Source organism: Aulostomus chinensis, chromosome 18 (assembly GCF_037954235.1).
Source record: "Aulostomus chinensis isolate RoL2024-O1b breed Wild chromosome 18, RoL_Achi_v1.0, whole genome shotgun sequence".
NCBI classification, from domain to species: Eukaryota; Metazoa; Chordata; class Actinopteri; order Syngnathiformes; family Aulostomidae; genus Aulostomus; species Aulostomus chinensis.
The window spans coordinates 5,900,347-5,922,865 of NC_141337.1; the positions used below are offsets into that span (position 1 = coordinate 5,900,347).

At 41.3% G+C, this 22,519-nt stretch overlaps 4 protein-coding genes across 8 annotated transcripts in view; 3 read left to right on the forward strand and 1 right to left on the reverse strand.

Annotated features, from left to right (window-relative positions):
- Positions 1 to 668: 668 nt before the first annotated feature.
- Positions 669 to 2,156, forward strand: LOC147244840 (hemoglobin subunit alpha-1-like). Its single transcript, XM_086184092.1, has 3 exons — positions 669 to 835; positions 938 to 1,145; positions 1,950 to 2,156. Exons 1-3 carry the CDS (start codon positions 684 to 686, stop codon positions 2,076 to 2,078), a joined length of 489 nt encoding a protein of 162 aa, XP_086040218.1. The 5' UTR covers positions 669 to 683; the 3' UTR covers positions 2,079 to 2,156.
- A 371-nt stretch (positions 2,157 to 2,527) lies between these two features.
- On the forward strand, positions 2,528 to 18,205 carry nprl3 (NPR3-like, GATOR1 complex subunit). 4 transcript variants are annotated; one of them, XR_015109946.1, is made up of 15 exons: positions 2,528 to 3,094; positions 3,792 to 3,861; positions 5,663 to 5,701; positions 6,406 to 6,538; positions 7,381 to 7,455; positions 8,648 to 8,801; positions 8,924 to 9,005; positions 9,098 to 9,235; positions 11,458 to 11,614; positions 12,096 to 12,202; positions 12,459 to 12,588; positions 13,835 to 14,024; positions 14,110 to 14,302; positions 15,119 to 16,953; positions 17,139 to 18,205. XR_015109946.1 is itself a non-coding variant. In XM_086184086.1 (14 exons), exons 1-14 carry the CDS (start codon positions 2,902 to 2,904, stop codon positions 15,282 to 15,284), a joined length of 1,827 nt encoding a protein of 608 aa, XP_086040212.1. In that variant the 5' UTR covers positions 2,528 to 2,901; the 3' UTR covers positions 15,285 to 18,205. The 4 variants fall into 4 exon arrangements, 2 of the variants coding, with proteins under 2 accessions (XP_086040212.1, XP_086040214.1); XR_015109945.1 differs by having other exon boundaries at positions 15,119 to 15,844; positions 15,998 to 18,205; XM_086184086.1 differs by having other exon boundaries at positions 15,119 to 18,205.
- On the reverse strand, positions 15,746 to 22,379 carry mpg (N-methylpurine DNA glycosylase). 2 transcript variants are annotated; one of them, XM_086184089.1, is made up of 3 exons: positions 18,314 to 22,379; positions 16,686 to 16,911; positions 15,746 to 16,506 (listed from the first exon to the last, which is right to left on the reverse strand). In XM_086184089.1, exons 1-3 carry the CDS (start codon positions 18,560 to 18,562, stop codon positions 16,118 to 16,120), a joined length of 864 nt encoding a protein of 287 aa, XP_086040215.1. In that variant the 5' UTR covers positions 18,563 to 22,379; the 3' UTR covers positions 15,746 to 16,117. The 2 variants fall into 2 exon arrangements, with proteins under 2 accessions (XP_086040215.1, XP_086040216.1); XM_086184090.1 differs by having other exon boundaries at positions 15,769 to 16,506; positions 16,707 to 16,911; positions 18,314 to 22,369.
- rhbdf1a (rhomboid 5 homolog 1a (Drosophila)) overlaps positions 18,784 to 22,519 on the forward strand; it is a 40,314-nt gene continuing 36,578 nt past the window's right edge. The window contains exon 1 of the mRNA XM_086184084.1: positions 18,784 to 19,014. The gene's annotated coding sequence lies outside the window, so the exon portion shown is untranslated. The remainder of the gene's footprint in view (positions 19,015 to 22,519) is intronic.

Sequence of the window (22,519 nt, forward strand, 5' to 3'; positions counted from 1 at the left end):
TCCAGCTTCCTCCCACAGTCCAAAGACATCAAGAGGGGACGAGGCTGATTGATACTCTAAATTGACCGTAGGTGTGACTGTGAGTGTGAATGGTTGTTTGTCTCTATGTGTTGGCCCTGCGATGGACTGGTGACCTGTCCAGGGTGAACCCCACCTCTCACCTGAAGGCTGCTGGGATAGGCTCCACCCCCCCCCCCCCCCCCCGCGACCAGGAATAAACGGAAGAAAATGGATGGATGGATGGATGGATGGATGGATGGATGGATGGATGGAAGATAAACAGCCCTAAAGTTGGAGCCAAAGTTATTTCTGATTTATTCAATTTATCTTCAGAATCCATTTTGGATTCTGTCCAGTTGGAAAGCTACTTATTATTACACAAAAGTTTACCACTCCAGTGACTCCAGAGCTTTTAGCAGAAAAGCTCTTTTCATTTTTCAAATATTTATTTTGAATATTTAAAACCATTTCTTACTCCTGAACCATAACTGAATGTGTTTCACTTGTATTCGTTTAGAACCTCAAAGCACACTGAATTCAGTGAACTGATGGTTATGGGTGTATCTAAAAGTTGATTCACTCTTATTCTGTGTTTATCTCGAGCTGGCTGCAGCATACAATTTGGATTTCACCCAACTGATACACTGCCTATCTCAGATGTGGCATGGGTGTGCCCATGTTTGATGAATATATATTTACCCCCTCAAAGTTCAACTTCAACAAATCAATTAAATCTCACGATGAGTCTCACCACTACAGACAAGGACACAATCAGGGAATTCTGGCCCAAAGTGTCAGGCAGCATAGAGAGCATTGGCGCTGATGCTATATCCAGGTAAATATTATCCAAAACTTCTTGTTTCTGTTCCTAAATTGTTTCTTTCTTGTCATCTCACAACTTATTTCATGTAACTCATTCATTGCATTTATTTCTCAGGATGCTGGTGGTGTATCCCCAGACCAAGACTTACTTCGCTCACTGGAAGGACTTGCGCCCCGGCTCTGCTCCCGTGAAGAAACATGGAAAAACCGTGATGGGTGGAGTCGCCCTCGCTGTGAAGAATATCGAAGACTTGACCGCAGGTCTCTTCAACCTCAGCGAGCTGCATGCCTTTACTCTGAGAGTGGACCCTGCCAACTTCAAGGTAGATGTGACTGATCATGTTTCACACATAGTGTTTCTTTACATTGTGGTACTTGAGGAAAAGGACAGTTCCTGTTGAATCAACAACATACAGTTGCACAATTACACAGTAATTTATCTTTCAAAATGTCTCCCCATGTGTCTGTGAGGGAGGGTCATCTGAGGTGACCTCTGCTGAAATGCAGTAAGCACAATTATTTGGGCATTCATACATATTTTTGTGGACTCCAATGTATTGCAGTTCCAGGTAATCTTCTATATTACCTCATACATTGAGTTCTAAATTCATTTTAGCTGAACAAGACTTTTATTCTCGGGTAGTAAAATGCGGTGAGAACCCGCCCTGGGTTCCCTGCTGCCGAATGACAATCACAGAAGTTCTTCCAACATTCATTTTCTCAAGTCACAGCTATCAGACTTAAATTTAGCTGGATTGTTTTGAGAACAGGTTTCACGTTTTCAACTTTTTCCTTTTGATTTTTGTTTGCAACAACCCATCATGTTGTCAGCATGGTTCTTATTTCATCTAACGAAGCCTAACGACATTTTTAACTGGCATCATATTAAATAAACACCGTTGTTTTTCATGTGCGTTTGACTAACTTCACTGTAAATTGATCATGCTAGTATCATGCAGTAGACTTTAGTTTGGAACAAATCACAAATCAGTTACTCACTCGTAGCCCCGTTGATTAGCCAACATGCCAATGTGAGGTGGAGCATTGGTTTTTACAAACATCTTGATTCTTAGATTTCATGAAGTGAGCTGGCGATTGTGTGACATCTGACTTTATTCTTTTCACAGATTCTCACTCACAACATCCTTGTGGTCTTGGCCACAATGTTTCCCATGGAGTTCACCCCTGAGGTCCACGTGGCCATGGACAAGTTCTTGGGTGCTGTGTCTCGTGCCCTGGCTGAGAAATACAGATAAACTGCAATCAGCAGGACGGATGACATTTACAGGAACTTTGATGTTCTCTGTTTGTCTTGAATAAAAAGATGCAATGAACCTGTCAGGGTTGTTTGAATTTCTTTTGCTCTCCTCATTACTAGCAGGTCAAGCCAGATGGGATTTAAGATTTGAAGTAATTGTTTTGATCTCTCCAGAGCCTATTTGGGGACACTATTCCACACAAAATTGCCTTTTACAGCCTTTCAGTAATTTTTAAAATTAATATTACCATTTAAATCCACAACTATCATCAATCAAGAAAATGTAGTGGTTGAAAAATCAAAAACTTTTAGTACCCCCCCCCCCCCTTCTTTATTTCACCCAAAAAGTCTCCAGTCTAGCCTGTATAACCTATAAAGCATGATTTTCCAGACTTATGTTGTTTTATTCATCATTATTATGACGTGTTTCTTTCTTTTGTTGAATTCAGAGTTGGCATTTTGGGTTTCTTCTTCATAATTTAATTATTTTTTTCAGTACTGAAACTTTATTTGTAATTTATCACCCATATGTGAAAATGTATTATTGGTATAGATCGTTGAGGGGAACCTTTGGCCGTCTGAAGTCCAGTCGAGCATTTTTCGTGGTTACACAAAACAAGTGCCCAAGCAGTAGGGAAGACATGACAGCCAGACTCCAAGGGTTATCCAGCTAATGTCACTTTGACCGGTTAATGTCTTTATATTGCAGACATTAAGGGCTTTACCTGCAACCATAGCTAACCTCCACATTTGGTACTATTCGGAAAAGTTGTTTTTTTTTTTTTTAACCGAGGCGGATTCAAGTTAGCTAGCATGCTAACATGTTCAATCCATCCACCGGGTTACCAGATGACCGAAAGTCAATGTACAATCAGCAACAAAATAGCGTCTATAAAAGCGGCGATAAAACCAGCCCCATTAGCGTCATACTGGTTAGCTCCGGCAGCCGGGGGAACAAACTGCTTTTCCGATATCCTTTCCAAAGAGTCGCTGAATGCCCGTCATCTCTCGCAGGTAGGCGTAGCATGAATACTAGCATCAGTATAGCTAATAAGATGCCGTCTGATTTTGCATCCTCTCTGTAAGACTAAATTGAAGGGGAATAGAGTCTTATAGCATGTAAGAACAAGATGGGGGCACGTACATTTCGTGAGTTAGACCCGATGCTCCTGTATGCGCACTTAATAATAAATAATCTCGAGGAGAACAACATTTAAAGTGTTTATTTGTGTAAAATATTCAGTCTAGTTCTGAATCTTTCTATACTTATTGCTCAGTTGTTGCAGTGTTGGCTGTTTGCATGCTGAGTACAGTTTTCTGCCTGAAAAACTTCTGCATATCAGCACCCATCTATATAACCTGGGGTCATATGGGGTCAAACGTGTATTCAAATGCATGAGAGCTATTACAAGTACCTTATTGTTAAACAGCTTGTTTTTATAATGAATCATAGTATTCATGAGAAAAATGCCAAAGATTTCGGCATGTGAGATGGAAGAATTGTCATCTTTTTTTGTCTTGTTTAATAGAAAAATATTATTTGTGGCATTCACTAAACAAGATGTTAGATTTTGACAGCTGTCAAATAAGTCCATAATTTGTCACAACTGTAGTTTACACACCTCTCTGACACATCAAATGCAATCTCAAAAATAGGTGTGTTCATATTGGCATAATTATTTGAAATAACACTGTTTTCTCTGTCCACAAGCAAAACAGCGAAATCCGTACGCTCTGAACACATCTGGGGATGGTCTTGAAGATCAGGATGGTGATTCAAGGTATTTGTTATTCTTCATCTCAGAGTGGAAAAAAAAATTACAGACTACAAAAAAAAGTTGAACCTGACACACACCCTGTTCTATCACCCACCTTAGCCACTTACAATTATTTTTTCCTCCCTCCTACTTTTGATATTTGTTTTTTTTATTTTGTTTCCGACACCCAAAACTACACGGAGATGAAGTAATTAACCAAACAAACAACAGTTGAGATAGAACTTCAAAATCTAAATCTCTCACCTCTCCTGACTGCTCTTCATATTCCCACATCCCTGAGATGATTAAAACATAGGGCATGAAAAACTAACGAATTAGAACAAGTCGATTTAATAGATAGTAGCCTGTAGCTCAACCCAAACGTATTTTAAGTGGCTGTCCATCATATGACTTGTCGATAGTTCATTTGATTTATTCATGGTCATGCTAATGGCCCATAGTGGATCCTTATTCATCACCAGTCAGATAAAAGAAAGAAGTAGGCTGCTGTTTTCACATGCAGCAGATTCACCGTTTGCAGTTTATCGGTCATATAAGAAAATGTGTTATGTAACCATTAGGAGTGTGAGCTTGACTGCGGTGCACTGTAAACTACGGGGGATTCTTCAATTGCCTCTCATGTCCCATCCATCCTTCCATCCATTTTCTTCTGCTTATCCTGTTGAGGGTCGGGGGGGGGGGGGGGGGCTGGAGCCTATCCCAGCAGCACTTGAGGTTCACCCTGGACAGGACAACCATTCACACTCACAGTCACACCTACGGTCAATTTAGAGCAGGGGTGTCAAACTGGTCCAGTAAAGGGCCGGTGTGGCTGCAGGTTTTCATTCCAACTGAACAAAAGCAACACCTGAATCTACTTAAACGACCAAGCTGTGTCCACACAGCTCATTGGTTGGATCAGGTGTTGCTTTTGCTTGGTTGGAATGAAAACCTGCAGCCACACCGGCCCTTTACTGGACCAGTTTGACACCCCTGATTTAGAGTATCAATCAGCCTCGTCCCCTCTTGATGTCTTTGGACTGTGGGAGGAAGCTGGAGTACCAGAGAGAACCCACACAGGAACAGGGAGAACATGCAGACTCCACACAGAAAGATTCCGTGCTCCCGCCGGGGCTTAAACCTGGAACCTTCTTGCTGGGAGGCGACAGTGCTGACCACTGCACTGCCGTGCCGACCTGCCTGTTACATTTTAGGTTTTAAAAATTAAATGTAAAGCTGTCTAAAAGAAGCACATGTATCTGGAAAAGGGATCCAGCATTGACTATTTAACATGTACGATATTTCAGTCTTTTAGACTGAATAGATTTAAGAACACTCCAAACAGGTGTTATTGATTCGTCATCGTGGTGTATTTCATGGTCATGATATCAGGTTTAAGCTCACTTTTCTGTCTCAACATTCATTAAGACTGGAGTTTGTCAACATCAACAACACACACAACTGTCACAATAACACATTTTGTTGGATGATAAATTATCCCTGAAATTATTTTAATTAAAAATATTGTATTTTTCAGATCATTTTATGGCACTGATGCAATGGTAATATAGTGGCACCATTTCAATGAGGGTTTAATTTTGAATATCCTCAAGATTATTCAAGTCAGACCCTTGAATTAGAAGGTGAAACGTTTTGAAATATTTACTTGAAGGGCTTAATTAAACCAATATTTCCACGTCACAATATCACATGTTTGTTTGGGTTGTTTTGATGTCCATTTTATGCATTCAGCCCAACTGTGTGTTGCATTTTCCCTTTTGTTTGCCTTTTTCTTCTTTTTTTTATGGCCCAATTCCCATTTCAGAGAACACTCTCCACTAACTGACGAACAGTTGGTAGCAGGGTAAGACCAAATCATTCTAAACCACCTTTCCTATGCTTAGATCACCCTTGTCTTTTTTTATCCCCTTCTTTTCCTTTATGTGTCCTGTATGGATTCCCGAGCCTAATCTCAGAAAATTCCTTGTGAACTGTCAGTAGCAGATCCAGTGAAACAGTGCTTTGGTTAATTCAGGATTTCGGTGTTTCTCTCCTCTGTACTTTATTCCTCGTTCTGTTAAAATCCAATAGTTCTAAACTACAATTTAATTTAATTCACATTTGATTTAGTTACAGACAGCATCTAGACAACAAAACAAAATGCTAATTTGATTCATGCCGATTTCACAAACTTCCCGTTCTTTTCCAATTCTGTCGGTGGGGTAAGTCTACAGTGTGTTCATTTGTTTCTGGACATTATGGCCTTGATCTTTACCCCTTTGATTGCAGCATGAGTTACTCAAGTAAAACCAGCATGAGTCTTTCACATTCTTCATTCTTACAGACTTTTTCTGCAGGGAGACCTCTTCCTTTTTCCTCCTCTCCAGTAGCCACACAAGCTTTGTTATTCATACTGTTGAGACACATTTCAGGCAGATGCATCGGACTTAATCAACCCCTCTTAAAGGCAGGGGTGTGAAAAAAATGCAGTTGAACAAAGCTAATCTAAGCTTTCTCACTCGCCACCACACGCAATTTCCTTATCCCATGTGTTCTTCCATCCTCAAGGTTTTCTGACATCATCCTCGCCACCATCTTGGCCACCAAATCTGATATGTGTGGGAAGAAGTTTGAATTGAAGATAGACAATGTTCGATTTGTGGGTCACCCGACTCTCCTTCAGCATCCTCCAATCATCCAGGTTAGGAGCAAAACAGGTCCTACAGGGGAAAAGCACAATGTGAAAAGAAAACTGATGTAGGTGCAACAAAATCAGTGTGATATTATTCGGGGGTCCTCTCCCATGCAGGCCAAAGCTAACCCTAGCATAGTTCAATTGGAATAAGAGCACAATCCAAGCCGGATTCGATCCACCTGCAGGAAGTGAAGAAAAGCGCAAAGAAGTATGGGCTTTCTGCTTATTGCATTTATTCCGATGTAAACAAGACGACGGGGAGAGGACTGACTGATCAGTCCTTGACGTCTGGGCTAAAGATTCTAAATATATGACAAATTAAGAAGACTTAAGTGAGCACATTTCATACTGGTCCTTAAAAAGCTTATGTGTCTGTGGCTCCGAGTTCATTTCAGTATTAGTGTGTTTAAGATACAAGGCAGTTTCTTACTCCTGTATTACCTTTCAAGATTCAGGCATGAGCAGTCGTCTTGTACAATGAGCTGACTAACCGTGATGACAAGGTAGCAACTCAGACACGCTTTCTTATAGTTGCTCTGAAAGTGATTTCACAATTATAAACTTGTTATTTTTGTATACAAGAAACTACCGTGCGGCTACAAACCCTCAGTACACTCTAACATCATCTCATTAAAAGCAGAATAGTTTAGTGTTGTTGAAAGTTTTAAATTCACAGCGGTTTTACAGAATTGCGTAAATGTGTGGCCTTAAACTTCACTGCATTAGATTCGTCCCTTTGTACTTATTGGCCCTTACAATCTGTGTAGATATTTACATTTTACACATCAGCTGGTTCACCTCATTGTTTTTTGGTTTATCCTAAAAATAAAAGTTACCTTTCATTTCAGGTGTCTAAAACAGACCCCTCACCGAAGAGAGAGATGCCCACAATGATCCTGTTCAATGTGGTGTTTGCACTCAGGGTAGGAAATTAACTATATGTTTTTATTTTGATGATATTTAGGGATTCGGAGAGTTTGATTTATTGCATGTAAATATTAATGTGTTTGAGTGGTATTTGTTTTGCTAATGATGGCTTAATTAAGTGAGCTGACTGTGGGTAGGGCATTTTGTGGTCTGTTTTTTTTTTTTTTTTTTTTTTTCTCATGTGAATGAGATGGGTGCACGAGAGTGATAACACACTAGCGTGTGCTATCTGGGGGAGCACTGGGACCAAAAAGGGAGGGGGGTTACATGTATTTTGCTTAATCATGCAGCTTAAAAAGGTGCAGCCTGTTCCTGCCCATGCTGAGTCACTCAACAGTGCATCCCAGGTCAGGTCAGATGGGCCACAAATTGCACAGTCATGCTTTGCCGATACCATCTGTCCAGCAACCGTGGTATTGTAGTCTGTATTGTTCGTGGATCACTTGAGGTTATGTGCAAACGGCAGTGTGTTTTTATTTAATTTGCAGTTCATTTTACAGTTACACAAATTGTCTTTTTTAGGGCCTGAGCCCGGAGGTACTCCCTATTATGTTTGCTCGACACACTCGTTTTTATATTTATTCTGCAAGAAACTCATTTATTTCAGATGCCAAAAGGTAATAGGAGCCAATTCTGGGGACCTTTCAAAATAATGCATTCATGGATTACAACAATGCCACAAATTAAAGCCTCAAAGCTTCCTGTTTCATTTTATTAATTTCAGTGTAAAACAAACAAGCTCATGTAAATGATGAACACTTTAAACCTGTACAGACCATGTTAGTTTTCGTTCACGTGCATCAAAGATTCTTCTTTCGGTAGCACTTCCAAATTGTCCCCTGACGTACAGTAAGAGAGCTCTGTTATTCTTTGATTCTTTCATTTCTTTATGTGAGCACAGCAGTCTAATGGATTCATGTTTGAAAGGCACTTTTTAATACAGTTTTTTTGATTTACCTATTTATTAGAGCTGGTTAGGGTCTGGCATGAGTCCTGTGGATATCTGCAAAGTGGGTGGTTGGTTCCAAAACTCCTGACTGTAACTTTTAAAATCTAATGATTTAAAAAAACAAAAACAAAAAACATTTTAAAGGCAGTGTGAAACTTGTCATGACTGAGTCATGTAAATATTCATTGTATTTTTCAATCAAAATTCTAACGCCTCCTCTTCATCGTTGGCATGTGCAGGCAAACGCTGACCCCTCCGTCATCAGCTGCATGCACAACCTGTCACGCCGCATCGCCATCGCCCTGCAGCACGAAGAGCGGCGCTGCCAGTACCTGACTAGAGAAGCCAAACTGATGCTCGCCGTCCAGGATGAGATTACAACAGTGACGGAGTGTAAGAGACACATGTAAATTCAAAGATCTGTGCCAATTAGAAGCTCATCAAGGTTTTGGAGCTCGTCAGTAACATTGTGATGACGTATTGTTGTTCACTTGTGTCTATTTTCCTGATTTCAGCCGATGGGAGCCCACAGTCCCCCTTCAGACAAATTCTGCCCAAATGCAAGCTAGCAAAGGACCTGAAGGAGGCTTATGACAGGTGTGTGAGACAATCATGTTGTAGTTGTGTGAAGTAACTTTTAGTATAGACAAATAATACGTGCGACATTCTTTTTTTGTTGTTTTTGTCAGCCTTTGTACAACTGGTGTGGTGCGACTTCATATCAACAATTGGCTGGAGGTGAGCTTCTGTTTACCCCACAAGATCCACAGGATTGGCGGCCACCACATCCCCCCAGAGGCATTAGAACGCAGCCTTAAGGCTATCAGGTGGGTTTGTATGTCATTAGGGGTCCGAGCAGCTCGTTCTCCATCTGATTGTTACTGTTCTGCATGTGTTTGTGGAACTGACAAAGTCAGCAGTGTGTTACAAACCAATGCTGCTACTCAGAAACAAACCTTATTACACTCACTCATCCCAAGGTGGTGCTAGAATGTCTTTTTTTCTGCCCTGAAGTCAATCCTAACCTGTCTGACCTTAATCTTCTCTAAAGATCCTTTACAAATTTGACTTGACGAGATGTTTTAAATTCTTTATCGTCTGAAATGACTATTTTTATCATCTCATTATTTTAACCTACATCAGATAAATAAAAGCACTTTGTTAACAGTCAAATGATATATTGTGTACAATTTTCTTGCATTTTCAGACATGTATTTAATTTCTGTGAATTTTAGATGATCTTGAATTTAAAAATCCAAAAAAATACAGCATTACTAACTGCCTCAAATGTTGCTTAGCTCTCAGTCTGAGCTTGCATTTGTAATGTCATCTGAAAGATATGCTCAAATCTGACTAGACAGACAGACAGACAGACAGACCACTTTATTAATCCCTTTTGGACGTTCCGCCAGGGAAATTGCACTCTCCTCAACATTCATTCACAGCACTGTTACCATAGAATAGACATAAATGAAACCTTAGCGAAAAATAGCAAAGAAGAGAAAACAAAGACTATATATATATATATATATATATATATATATATATATATATATATATATATGCATATATACATGTGTGTGTGCGTGTGCCTGTGTGTACCTGGATGGTTGTGTGTATGTGCATAGTGACAGGAATAATCATAATATTAATTGTTCTTAATTGTTATTATAACAATAATAATTATAACAATAATAATGATGATGATATAATATAATAATGATGATGACGATATAATATAATACTAAATATAACAATAGTTATAATAATAATAATAATAATGATAGTAGCAGCAGTAGTAACAATAATAATAATAATAATATGCAGTCTCTTATATTGCACGAGTGTCCGGTTGTTATCGGGGCAAGTTAATGGTGCTCAGCCCTCTCCTCCAGTCCTTCTGTTGGCCCTCCCCCCCTCCAGTGAGGAGTTTAACAGTTTAATGGCTCGGGGGATGAAGGAGTTCTTCAGTCTGTTGGTCCTGCACTTGGGGAGGAGCAGCCTCTGGCTGAACAGGCTTCTCTGGCTGGTGGTGACAGTGTGCAGAGGGTGGCTGACATTGTCCAGGATGTCCAGCAGTTTGTCCAAAGTTCTCCTCTCTGCTACTGTTGCCAGAGGGTCCAGCTTCATCCCAACCACTGAGCTGGCCCGCCTGATCAGCTTCTCCAGCCTGGTGAGGTCTGCCTTTGTCACCCCCCCCCCCCCCCCCCCCCAAGCACACCACAGCGTAGGACAGGACGCTGAAGACCACAGACTGATAGAACATCCACAGGAGCTTCTTCAGTTATCACGTATTTATTTTACCGTCTGAATACCACAGGACTACATTCATCATTAAATCAAACTGTGCATAAACGTATTCATGAAACTTTTAGAGCTGCAGCTCTTTCAACCCCCCCCCCCCCCCCCCCCCCCCATCAGTTGCAGACTGTGGTTCTGAAAAGTACATATCACTACCGCCCACACCCACTGGGCCTCATGTTGGAAGTGTTATTAGAAGAATTAGTTCAGATAATACAGTTTCCTCAACCAGACGACAGCTGTGTATTTTGCAGTATTTGTCACTGAAAACATCTTACGAAACACCAGATGTTTTCTGTGGAACATTATTCACTTATTGGGATTTCACAGATTTCACCATAAATGTATCACATTGTGTCAAGCCTTTTATGAATGATTTTGGAGGCTGAAAAAAAAAAAATTACGTTCTGAGTTTGTTTATCTGTAATTCAGTGTGTGCACTTTGTGCTTACATTTCATTATATATTAAATTTGTTCCTGAAATCCACCCTGAATCTATCTTGGCACTTGTATCAGGATTATAATTGTTTATTGTAATTATTTTGATCAAAGGTATCCCAATTTTATAGAAAGTTGTGAAGTTCTGAGCATGGATCTGGTTTCACAAAAGGATGACTTGATTCCACCCGGCGTCTGATTTTGCTCATGATTTATTCAAATTCAAATTAACTCCTGTAAATTCTTTGAGAATCCTGCAAAGGATATGAGTTTATTACGATGCTGCATCGTGTTCTGTGTGCCGCTCTAGGCCCTATCACGCCCTGCTGCTCCTGGAGAGCGAAAAGGCGCTGATGAGTCAGCTTCCTCTGGACTGCTCGCCTGCGATGATGCGCCTCATCAAAACCTGCTCAGCAGTGAAGAACCTGCAGCAGCTGGCGCAAGACACTGACCTGGCGCTCCTTCAGGTGCCTCACAGCCACTGCACCTGTATCACCTGGGCAGTTAACATCAGTGCAGTTATTGGAAAGTACTCAAGTCATGTAACACACACTCATGTTTCATGAAGTTTCAGGTGAAAGCACAAACTGTGGTGAAGCTCATTCAAAAATATTAGTTTTATCTATTTTCAAATATTTTAAATTTAAATACAGTGGTCAGAATATAAGTGATGTTATTACGTGAATGCACTCAGATTGTGACCCCTTAATTATTCTAATAGAAGGCATGGTCATGTGGCTATATGAAAAAAAGGCCTGGGAAAATAAAAAAAACTGAACCCAAGTTGATGAAGTTCGTGTTACTTTACTGTCCTCTAGTGGACAACTTGTGTACTTTGGAAATAGCAGTACCATAAACTTATATGACCCAGCAACAGGATTTTATTTGTTCATTTTCATCATCCCATTTTCCATAATTGTTGTTACATGTATTTTTATTTTTTGTCAGATTTTTCAAATTGCTGCTCATCTGGTTTATTGGGGGAAAGCGATCATCATTTACCCACTTTGTGAGAACAACGTCTACATGCTGTCTCCTCATGCCAACATCTGCCTGTGAGTGATGTGATGGAAACCAGTTCTGGCTAATGAGTCAGTCATTTTGCCCACAAGTCTATAATCCTGTCTTCGTTAGTATTACACTCTGATAACCAAAGTTCTTTGCTTGTTAAATTTGCTGGAAATAGGTCGTGGAAGAGCTGGAGTGGGTCGTCGTTGTCCTCTGTGTACATTGGACGTGCATTTCAAATGATCTCAAACAACAGAACATTCTGTATTGTATTAATAACATACGACATCTCTCCCTGGATAGATACTCGCCTCTGGCTGAACACTTCGCCCAGCAGTTTCCTGGTCATGATCTACCCTCCATGTTAGCCAAGTTCTCGCTGCCTGTCTCACTGGCAGAGTTCAGAAACCCCCTGGAAGCTCCTGCGCAGGAGGTAGGAGCACTGCACGTACCCTGAGTCAGAGAGTCTGATATTTTTTGCACTGAAGAAAAAAATGAATGTGATATTACGACAGGAGGTCTTGCACAATTTGAAATTAAACAACATGAAATTTGCTTACCAAGTAAATTCTTGGTATTTGATGGGCTGTTACTAAACTTTACTATTCCAGATGGGAATCAGGGACACGCTCAAATGACCAAACCCATCAGAATTGTTTGCTTCTATGAGTGTGGTGGTTCAGCAAGACCAGGGCTCCGTTTGTATTGCAGTTTTTGGGTCATGTTTTAGTTCTGGTTCATTTGGATTTGTACAGTAAAGAGAGGGAAAACATTCACTCCAAGGAAAAATGAATAAATAAACATAGCGGCTTCTGTATTTTACTGTCGTTTACGGCCACTGCTGCGCCAGCGCCCTTTCTCCTCTCTGTACTCTCAGCAAGGGCGGAGCCAACAAACCACAAGCGTATTGATCCTTTGGTTGTGTAGTGAATGTTCTTTGTTTACAGCTCAGTTTGGCATCCCTGTATGCCTCATATACCATGTTTTTCTGACAGTGTCACAGTACAAAACCATGAAGAAATGATCTGATGTGTGGCTTGAAATCACAAAGACAAACATCATTGTTCATCCTAATGTTTAGAAAAATGATCATTTCAGTCAGGGACAGCAGCACCTTCAATATGTTGAACATCTTTCAACGCAACATGGGCTTAAATCCCAGGAATGTCTGACACTCTACACCCAACTGAGCAGCACGCCTGTCACCAAGGGGAAATATCCAGTGTTACAATAACATTAGTGCCACGCAGGCAGGTGAAGCAGAATTTTTCTCTTTGACAAAGAGAGCCTAAATGAAAACAAATGCTAATCGAACCCTCTCCCACTTCATCAATCTTGAGTGAAAACGACAGCTGCTATTGCGAACATGTTTCAACATTCACGCCGAAAACCTGTGCAGATGCATTTCTACGTCAGACTGAAGAGCAGAACCAGCTGGTCTCCTATGCTCGTTTTATTTTGGCAGGGCTGTTTGTGCATCGGTGATGAATTATAAATGGCAAAGGGTCATCAGCTCTGCGTCTGTAGCCTCTATTTTTCATGAGAGCAAGATCAGAGCTTTGGCTCTGTCTTGTGGTTATATTTTGAGCCTGTATGGCCCCTTCTGCTGATTTCAAACATAGTTGAGCTGCTTGGAGTGTGTCCACCCTGTTCTGTGTTTGTCCCCTGCTCCTGACCAGGCCCAGCTGATCCAGATGGTGGTGTGGATGCTGCAGCGCCGCCTGCTGATCCAGCTGCACACTTATGTCTGCTTGTTGGTACCGCCCAGTGAGGATGAGCCTGGATTGAGGGATGAAGACCCTCCACTGGCTGCTCGAGTAGGGGGTCGCAGTCTCAGCACCCCCAGCGCTTTAAGCTTTGGTTCCCCAAGTATGCTATTAATCGTCTCTCTCCTGTTACTGGTGTTACTGGTTTAAAGCTCATCTCTGGCCATCAATCTGTTCCCTGTGTGCAGCCAGTAGTGATGACATGACCCTGACCAGCCCCAGCATGGACAACTCCAGTGCAGAACTGGCGCCTGGTGGAGACTCTCCTCTCAACAAGAGGATGACGGAGACACTGCTCGCTAGCCTGTCAGACCACGAGAGGCAGGTTATTCTTAACATCCCTGCTGCACAGAATCAGGAGGATCTGCGCATGTTTGCCAGGTAACTTGACCTCCTTCTGATGGGAGGCCACACAGACTCATTTTTCTCCATCTAATTAAAGACTTCTGTGCTTTTAGACAGTCCTGAGGTGCATGAGATGACTGTATTTATAATTATTCACCTTATTTGCTATTAGTTTATGAATTGACCTCAGCAAGAACACAAGACAGCATGTGACAATTCATAAACCATTACCAAAAAATATTTAACAAAAATGACTGTAAAAACTAATAAAGTTGTCTCATGCAGCTTTGATACACGGGATGTATTTCAGTAAGGTGCTAATGGTTCAACCGCTACCACGACTGCGACCGTGTCTAAAAGATATCTGCGCGCGCGTGCTGTTAAAAATATAGCTCCAAATGAAAATGAATGCTATACCTGTTTTCAGACGGGCAGGGCAGTGATTTGTGTAACGTCACAAAGCATCGCTGTGACTTTGATCTCGCTCAAGGTTTTAGCTCAGTCTCCAGACCCTCAGACTTCAGGCCCTGCAATGCATACACCGAGTCTGATAACGACGGAGTGAATAGTTGTTGATATAACTGAGCCACAGACAGGGATCTCTTCCTTTTATAGGTGGAAAGAAGAACCTTTGAAAATTGTGTTAGAAAAGTTCCTTATTTGCATATAATTTGCCAGCTGTTACTTGAGTGCATTAAACATACAAGAATGTGTAGAAAGCGCACCAATTTTGTAATCACTGCTGCAAAACAATCAAAGTTGTCATCAGTGTCTCATGGTTGATTTACACAGCTAACGACTCGGTAAAAGCTCTCAAGTCATTTTTCTGCCTCTTGTGTCGTCTGCTTCCAGGCTGCTGCACTATTTTCGCGGACATCACCACCTGGAAGAGATTATGTACAATGAGAACATGAGGCGCTCGCAGCTCAAGACGCTGTTTGACAAGTTCCGCAGTGTCCTTGTGGTGACCAATCACGAAGACCCTATTATTTCCATCTTTCAGTCACCCATGGAGTAGAAGCATGGGGAGAAACACTGTCTGACCAACTGGAAGAAAGTGTCAGTTTGAAATTTGAAGTCCTGCTGTGCTCACAACTAAGAACTGCTGTTCAACAATGTTTATTTTAAAGTGAACTCACACCGCTGTCAAATATTTCATTAATGTTTGCAGGTCTATAAAATGTAGAAATGTTTCCCTTTTGAGCCAAATGTTACTTAAGATATTAAATTATTTTGTACAGACACTTTGAAGTATTGACCCTGAATTTTGGAGTTTAGTGAATTGCGGGTTTTGACTTCATCCTCCCGTCCCAGATGCTTTTGATCATCTCCACTGACCCAAGAGGGGGGGCTTGCTGGGTAATGACCATTCCAGACCCTGCTGTTACCTCTCTTCAGGAATCCCAGAGGTTGGAGAGAAAAATGGCACTCTTAACAGAGGGACTCCATAACATCAGACAGGCTGTCTTTGCTTTGAGGGAAGCAGAGCGGTCCAAACATCTGGGAAATCACTGAGAAGACAACTTCATGAATGTTTATTAAAAAGAAGAAGACAACCTGAACTAAACAGACTTGAGAGTGAGTAATGGTTTTCCAATGATCAAATGTGTCTCAGCTAACTTCAGTAAGAATAAATGCTCATCTTTTTCCAGGACAAATTTGCATCAATGTAGCCCCAGTAACTGTAGTTATACCACAAAATATGTATTAACATTTTCTTATTTCATACAGATTGAATAAGAAGCCGTCTATCTGCAGCAAAGACCACACAACATTCTCTTTTCAAAACTAATTGGTGAAGTCCCCAAAATGAACAGATGGCAGAATAGTTGGAGCTTAAGTCATTCAGCATCATGCTGTCCTGTCAGACTGCAGCTCGCAGTTCCTTTCTGCCTCTTTATCCACCACACTAACGCAGGGATGCCCTCGGACGTAAAACCGTAGTGGCCGCTTGGCCCATTCCCCATGGGACTCGATGCCAATGCGCGGGGCTGACACTACGTCACGGGGCACTTCAGCATCCGTGTTCTCCAGCCACACCTCTGGGTCCGAGGCAAGATCTCGACGGTCAAAACTGCGGGATATATTCAGGGCCTGGCACAGCTTGGAGGGCCCATTACAGAGCTCCTTGTCCTTCAACTGTCGAGCTCCCTCTTTGCGTCTGGCTGCTCTGAGCTGCCGCATGACTTGCTGACCCTGCAGGGGCTCCAGGGAGCGCAGCAGCACGGCGGCACCCTCCCCTGTGCAACACAGCACACAATGTGCATCAGTCAGTGTGGCTCCACTCTGTCTCCTTCCTTTTGCCCTTTACCCAATGACGACAGAAAACACAAACCACTGTGTAATGTCACATTAATAACAACCCTTGAAGAAGTCGCATCATACAAAAACATGTGCAGTTTGTAGACTTAAGACACACTTTGACTGGGCGGATAATAACCTTCACTAGACACATTCATGCAGAGGTAGATGCCATAGATCGGATATACGTAGATTGTGCCCGGCTTCATGAACATGGCCGTGTTCCTCTCAGTGCGTTTTCCTCCTGCTGAGTGTGATGCTTTGTCCTCTCCACCAAGGTATGCTTCGGTTTCTACGATTCGTCCTGTCAGCTCAGTTCCATCCTCACACCTGTGGACCAACACCTGCAGGGGCAGATTACATTCTCTCTACAGCCAAATTCTTAGGTACACCTGGATAAAACAACAACCAGCAATTAACTGTGCAATCATGAGAGTTATAATGTTGGATTATTTTACTTGTTTGAGAAAGATTGAATTTATTGGTCATTTTTGAGGCTGTTATTTGTGGTGTTCCTATTGGTGGATTTATTATGTTATAATCCATTGTTCTGAATATCATTTTCTGGCAGGTTGACCAGAAAAAAAGCAAGTTTCCTTGTTGAAGAATAAATAATGACATCCTCCAGAATGCAAGGTTTGATTTGTATGTTTGAGGAAAAACATGCCATTTGAGTGTGTGACTGACACTGATGTGATTTGAATATAATATAAGGGTCAGCACTGTTTAGCTTCAACTCAAAAAAATTGTGAACGGTGTTGTCAGTTAACAATAATCCTTTTTTTTAAAGCACCAAGCAAATGTGATGTAGTAGTAAGAACAGTTCCTACCCCTTAGCTTAAATAGAGTACAAGTAAAAGTTAAGAAAATCATTTTCATTCTGAGGTGGTGCGGTGGTCAGCACTGCCGCGTCAAAGCAAGAAGGTTCCCGGCTCGGGCACGGAATCTTTCTGTGTGGAGTCTGCATGTTCTCCCTGTTCCTGTGTGGGTTCTCTCTGGTACTCCAGCTTCCTCCCACAGTCCAAAGACATCAAGAGGGGACGAGGCTGATTGATACTCTAAATTGACTGTAGGTGTGACTGTGAGAGTGAATGGTTGTCTGTCTCTATGTGTTGGTCCTGTGATGGACTGGTGACCTGTCCTTCTGCATAATTACTGCCAACCCCTGGTGAAATGATCTCCAAATGTTAGACAATATGCCCTAAATTAAATGGAGAAAAAGAAAATGTAAAAGCTAAGAAAATCCTTTTCTTTCTGCGCAATGACTGCCTACCACTGGTGAAACGATCTCCAAGAATCAGAATATATGTGTTTGGCAGGTTAAGCTGACAAATGAAAACAAGGTCGAATGTTAAATAATGAGGGACGGAATTAACCCTATCTCAGATGAGTTTGATCATATTTAATGATCAAAAGTTACAGCTTAATCAAGATTCTTCTTCTGTCTGCTCCCTTTCGTTCAAGATTTGGAAACTTATGTTAATATTATGTTGTTCCTTTTTTTTCTTTTGTCAATTGATGAAATAAAGTATTAGATCGATCGATAGATAGATAGATCGATAGATAGACCTTTATTGATCCCACAGCGGGGATGTGTGTTATTATATTATGTTATGTTATGATATATGTATTAAATAAATACTTTGAGATTTAGTAACACAAACGATGTTTTTTTTTTCTCCCATTATTAAATAAATTTCAAACCTGAAGGATATTCAAACAGGTTGACGAAAGGAATGCATTTACCTTGCCGAGGAAAGCTTTGGCCAAACTGACGCAGGGCTGTTTGAAAAAATCCTCCCCCAGTCTGTGCCGCGGGCCAGTTTTAGTGTGGATGAAGTAATGACTTTCTTCGTTCTCAGCACTTTCGATATTGTCAGGCCTCCGTTTTGCAGGTGAAGCCGTCGGTCTTGTAGGATTTTCCTCTCTCTTGACTGTTCGATCAGGTGCCGTTGTTTCTGTCTGCGGGAGCAGCTTTCTCTTCCTCTCCGCCATTACTTTAACGCGCCGTAACACCTCGGACTCAAAAAATGCATTTTAATAAAATAATAATAAACGTCACAGCCTCTTCAGACAGAATTCTTTCTCCTTCTTCACACAATTTCATTCATAATTTCTCAAAGGTTTCCCTCGGAAGTGGAAGATGCTAGCGCTAACCGGAAGTGGCCGATTGTTGTGAAGCTCTTAAAGTGACCGCGTATAAGTTTGAGCTGTCAAACAGTCGAGTGAAGAGAATAGAAACCCAAGGGTGTGGAACGTCAACTGCTTTGGGATGAATATGGAAAAACAGCTGCATTCCAGACCACTCCAAACTGGGAATTTCCCTGTTGAGAACTCCTACTTGCGACCTCAAAGGGTTCCAGGTGGCTCCAGGTGTAAGCAGCCAAAAAACAAACAAACCCCATGGCGGACCGACACGCATTGATTTATTTGCAGTAGCCTCAATGGTAAGTCAGGAAAAGTGCGGCCTTGTGTATTTTTTACCATAAGACTACTCTTATTCCCGTCCAGCTACATCAGTAGACTATTTACTCAAGTCAGTCAATGTTTTAATATTTGCTTTCATTTTCTCTTCTCATTTTCAAGTTTTCTTGAGTAGCAGCCGGTAACATTAATATATGGTGTCCTGTATGTTTGAATGTGGGCCCTGATATACTTTTAATGACTTTTAGTTGTTGTTTCACTGTCAAAGAGGTGTGCCATGTTTTTGTGAGTTTATGAGTAGGAACTCTAGACTTTGTATGGCATCCTAGACTACTTTTTTTTTTTTTGCAGGAGGTTACAAAAAAATGTCTGGAAAGCAGAATCATTTCTACCGGATGACCAGGAAGAGAGTCTGAAGCTTTAGCTTTCACTTCCTGTCTTTGTTAATTCTTTGATTCAACCCTTAATTGATTGGAAGCGGTTCCCGTTTGGAAAACAGAAGCCAAGGCCTGTGCCTTCTCATGACCAGCAGGGGGCTTGTCTACAAAGTCTGGATAAAGTACCTCACTCTACTAGTAAATCTTTCTAAGATGATTAATGGTCTTGACTGCTGATTTTAAAATGTCCTCTTAAAGAATTTTTTGTGTGTATATTATGGGACCATTTAGAGCAAAATTAAAATTAAATCAGGGCACGTTTGGGGGGCGTGGCTAGCGTCTGATTGAGTTGATACCTTGGCAACCTGTAATATAATATTTTGGCTGTTGAAAAACGTCTTGATAAGCTTTCTATTGGACCCAAATAACCAAGAGTTGGGTGTTCTTTTTTTGTTTGTTTCTTTTTGTTTTTAGTTTTTTTGAGTGAGCCTGCTTTTTCCAAATTTAGGCACAAAAACTTTTCACAACATGAATTTGCCCCTGCAGGGAAATTGTTAGTCTCCAATTATACAGTTAGGAGAGGGAGTAATTGTTCAATCTTACATAATTAACATCCATCAGGATCATGCAGAAGTGCTGAGGTTCAGAATCTGAAGAATCCGATCTTATTAACCCCAAGTCTTATCCAGAAAGAGGAGAGGATAGGAGAGAAGGCTTAATATCTTCACACAAATGCATGATTTCCTTCCTTCGTCATCCATGGTTGTCATCTTTCCATCATCCACACTTAGGATTTGTTGTAATTTAATAGCAGTGAATACATGAAAATAACTACATCCTTATACTGATTTGTTCTCCTGTTGGCAAAACGACCACGGGTGACGCCACAGTGGCCACATCTTTTTTTCTGCAGTCTGCGGTTTCAAGGCTGTGTGAGGACGACCCATCTTCTGTTCTTGAAAATTATCAAGCGTGATTTTCTTCTATGACGTAACATTCAAGCTTGCTGATTTGGGTTTCAAAAAAAAAAAAAGGGTCTTCTCTTACTGCTGTCTCATCTTTTCACCGTCATTTTGAAAACAGTCCACTAATAAGAGGTTATAAATAGAGCTCCTGCCTGCCTGTACCCAGGAAGAGGACGGCGCCAATTTGGCTGCAAGCACTGTGGTTGCATGTGGCTTTTCTGGAGGATAACCATGTGTGACATGGTCATGGCACAGGGCAATTCATCCCCTTGCAGTTTCACTCTGAAGTGCAAATGTGTTGCTTGATTTATACATTTTGCAGGAATTGATATGAATAGATGAATCGAACGATATGCATAGATGGTCAAGTGATATTCGAAGGTGCACTTTGATTGTAGGACCTTTCCACTGAAACTAGTAACCTTTTTGAGTAATCAGGAACCTTTTGAGGAACTGGGTTCTAAATGTAGTTCAGGGGTAATTGATCTGTCCCCAGGAAAGTTCCTGGTCAGGGGTTAGGACTTCCCCAAGCTTCGGGAACTTTTGGGGCAGGGCCTGCAGTGCTGAACATTGACTGTTTCTCATTCAGTTATACTTCAAGATGGAGTCACAGGAGTAGGTATATGATGGATGAAGTGGGTGATTTGCATAATCTTCCCAGGCTTTTAGGCCGTGATGGAATTGCTGACGACAATGAGCCACAAGAACCTTTAAGTTCCGCGTCGAGAAGTCCCAGGAACTACAGGTTCGCCGTAATTTAGGTCAAAATGTACCTATAAATAGATTAGAAAGGAGTTTAATGTTTGATGGTGAGGGACAGGTGTGGTGGGGATGCAGCTCTACGCATCAGTGACATTCTCCATGACCTCGTCATTACCCTGCTACTCATGACAGCAACGGCTATGAACATACATATCCGATATGAGGTTGTTTTTTCTTTTCAGCATGGATGGGGTCAGACAGAAATCTGCTGAGCATGCTCAGTAGAAGAGTCCTGGCTCAGTGTGTTGATTTTGGCATTCTCACGGCTGGTGGACCATTGAAGGCCTTTGTTTGCTTAGACTGTGTTTCCACCGCCTGTCAGCAGTGATGGTGAAGGCTGGGCTGGGCAGCTTTCATTGTTGCTGCCACGATATTCTTAGGAGCTATAGCCCCGCTGTTGCATTTCATTCTGGATCACTTTCAACTTCAGCAGTCACTGCTGGAAGAGTGATGCTGAGATGGGACACCAAAGACTCATCGGTGTGTGTGCAGATGGATGAACAGAATGCAGTCAGTCTATTTTACGACACCACCAGAATGAGTCATAATGAGATTAGATTAAGGTTTGATCTACTGGCTAAAATATCCTCATTTCATGTTGACGAGAATTTAGAATATTTGTTTTTGATTAAGTCACAGTATGATTCTTTTTGAGAAAGACTTGATGTAATTGTTTGCTCTAAAAGTCAACTTTGCAGCAAATATATCATTTCCACACTTGTCTCCCTGGCTGTATGAAAAAGAAACACATCAATTATATAGTTTAGGACCCATATGTGCCTGCATGTTATGTCTATATTTCTGGAATCAAAAATAATGTCAACATTTTTGTTTTAGTATATTATTTCTGCATAAATAAGCATATTTTTAAATGGTGGAATAAGGGTAGTGCTGCTTTTGTCTCCGCTGGAGAGTTGTTGTGTCAGTAGTCTTTATTTTTAGACAGTAATTCTGCAATACCACAGTAAAAATGGCCCCCTCTATCATGCCGCTCTGCTTGTTAAAACAGAGCCAAACAATGCTGCCATAATGAATTTAGACTTTTGGCGTTCCGCAACAGAGGTGTGACACAGCAACGTCAGCGTCTTCCATTTCATACTCTTTTGTCTGCAATGGGAATCATCTCCAGCTCCTCCTCCTTAATTTCGCTTTAACCGGGGTCAAAGTGAAGAAACTGCTACAAGTTATTGTGTGCTGCTAGCAGGATTGTTGAAGAGCAATGACCAGCCTTTTATCAAGCAGCCAAAGGGAAATTTGCAGGAATGTTTACATGCTGCTTTATGTGCTATGGCTGAGCAGCTAATTAGCTTCCTGCCCTACAAACTGACCTTATCAGAGCACCTTTGCCTACTGAATGTTTAATGTCTGCAGGACCATAGATTGTGTACTGGGGGTGTCTGGGGGACACACTGGGGATGTCAAAA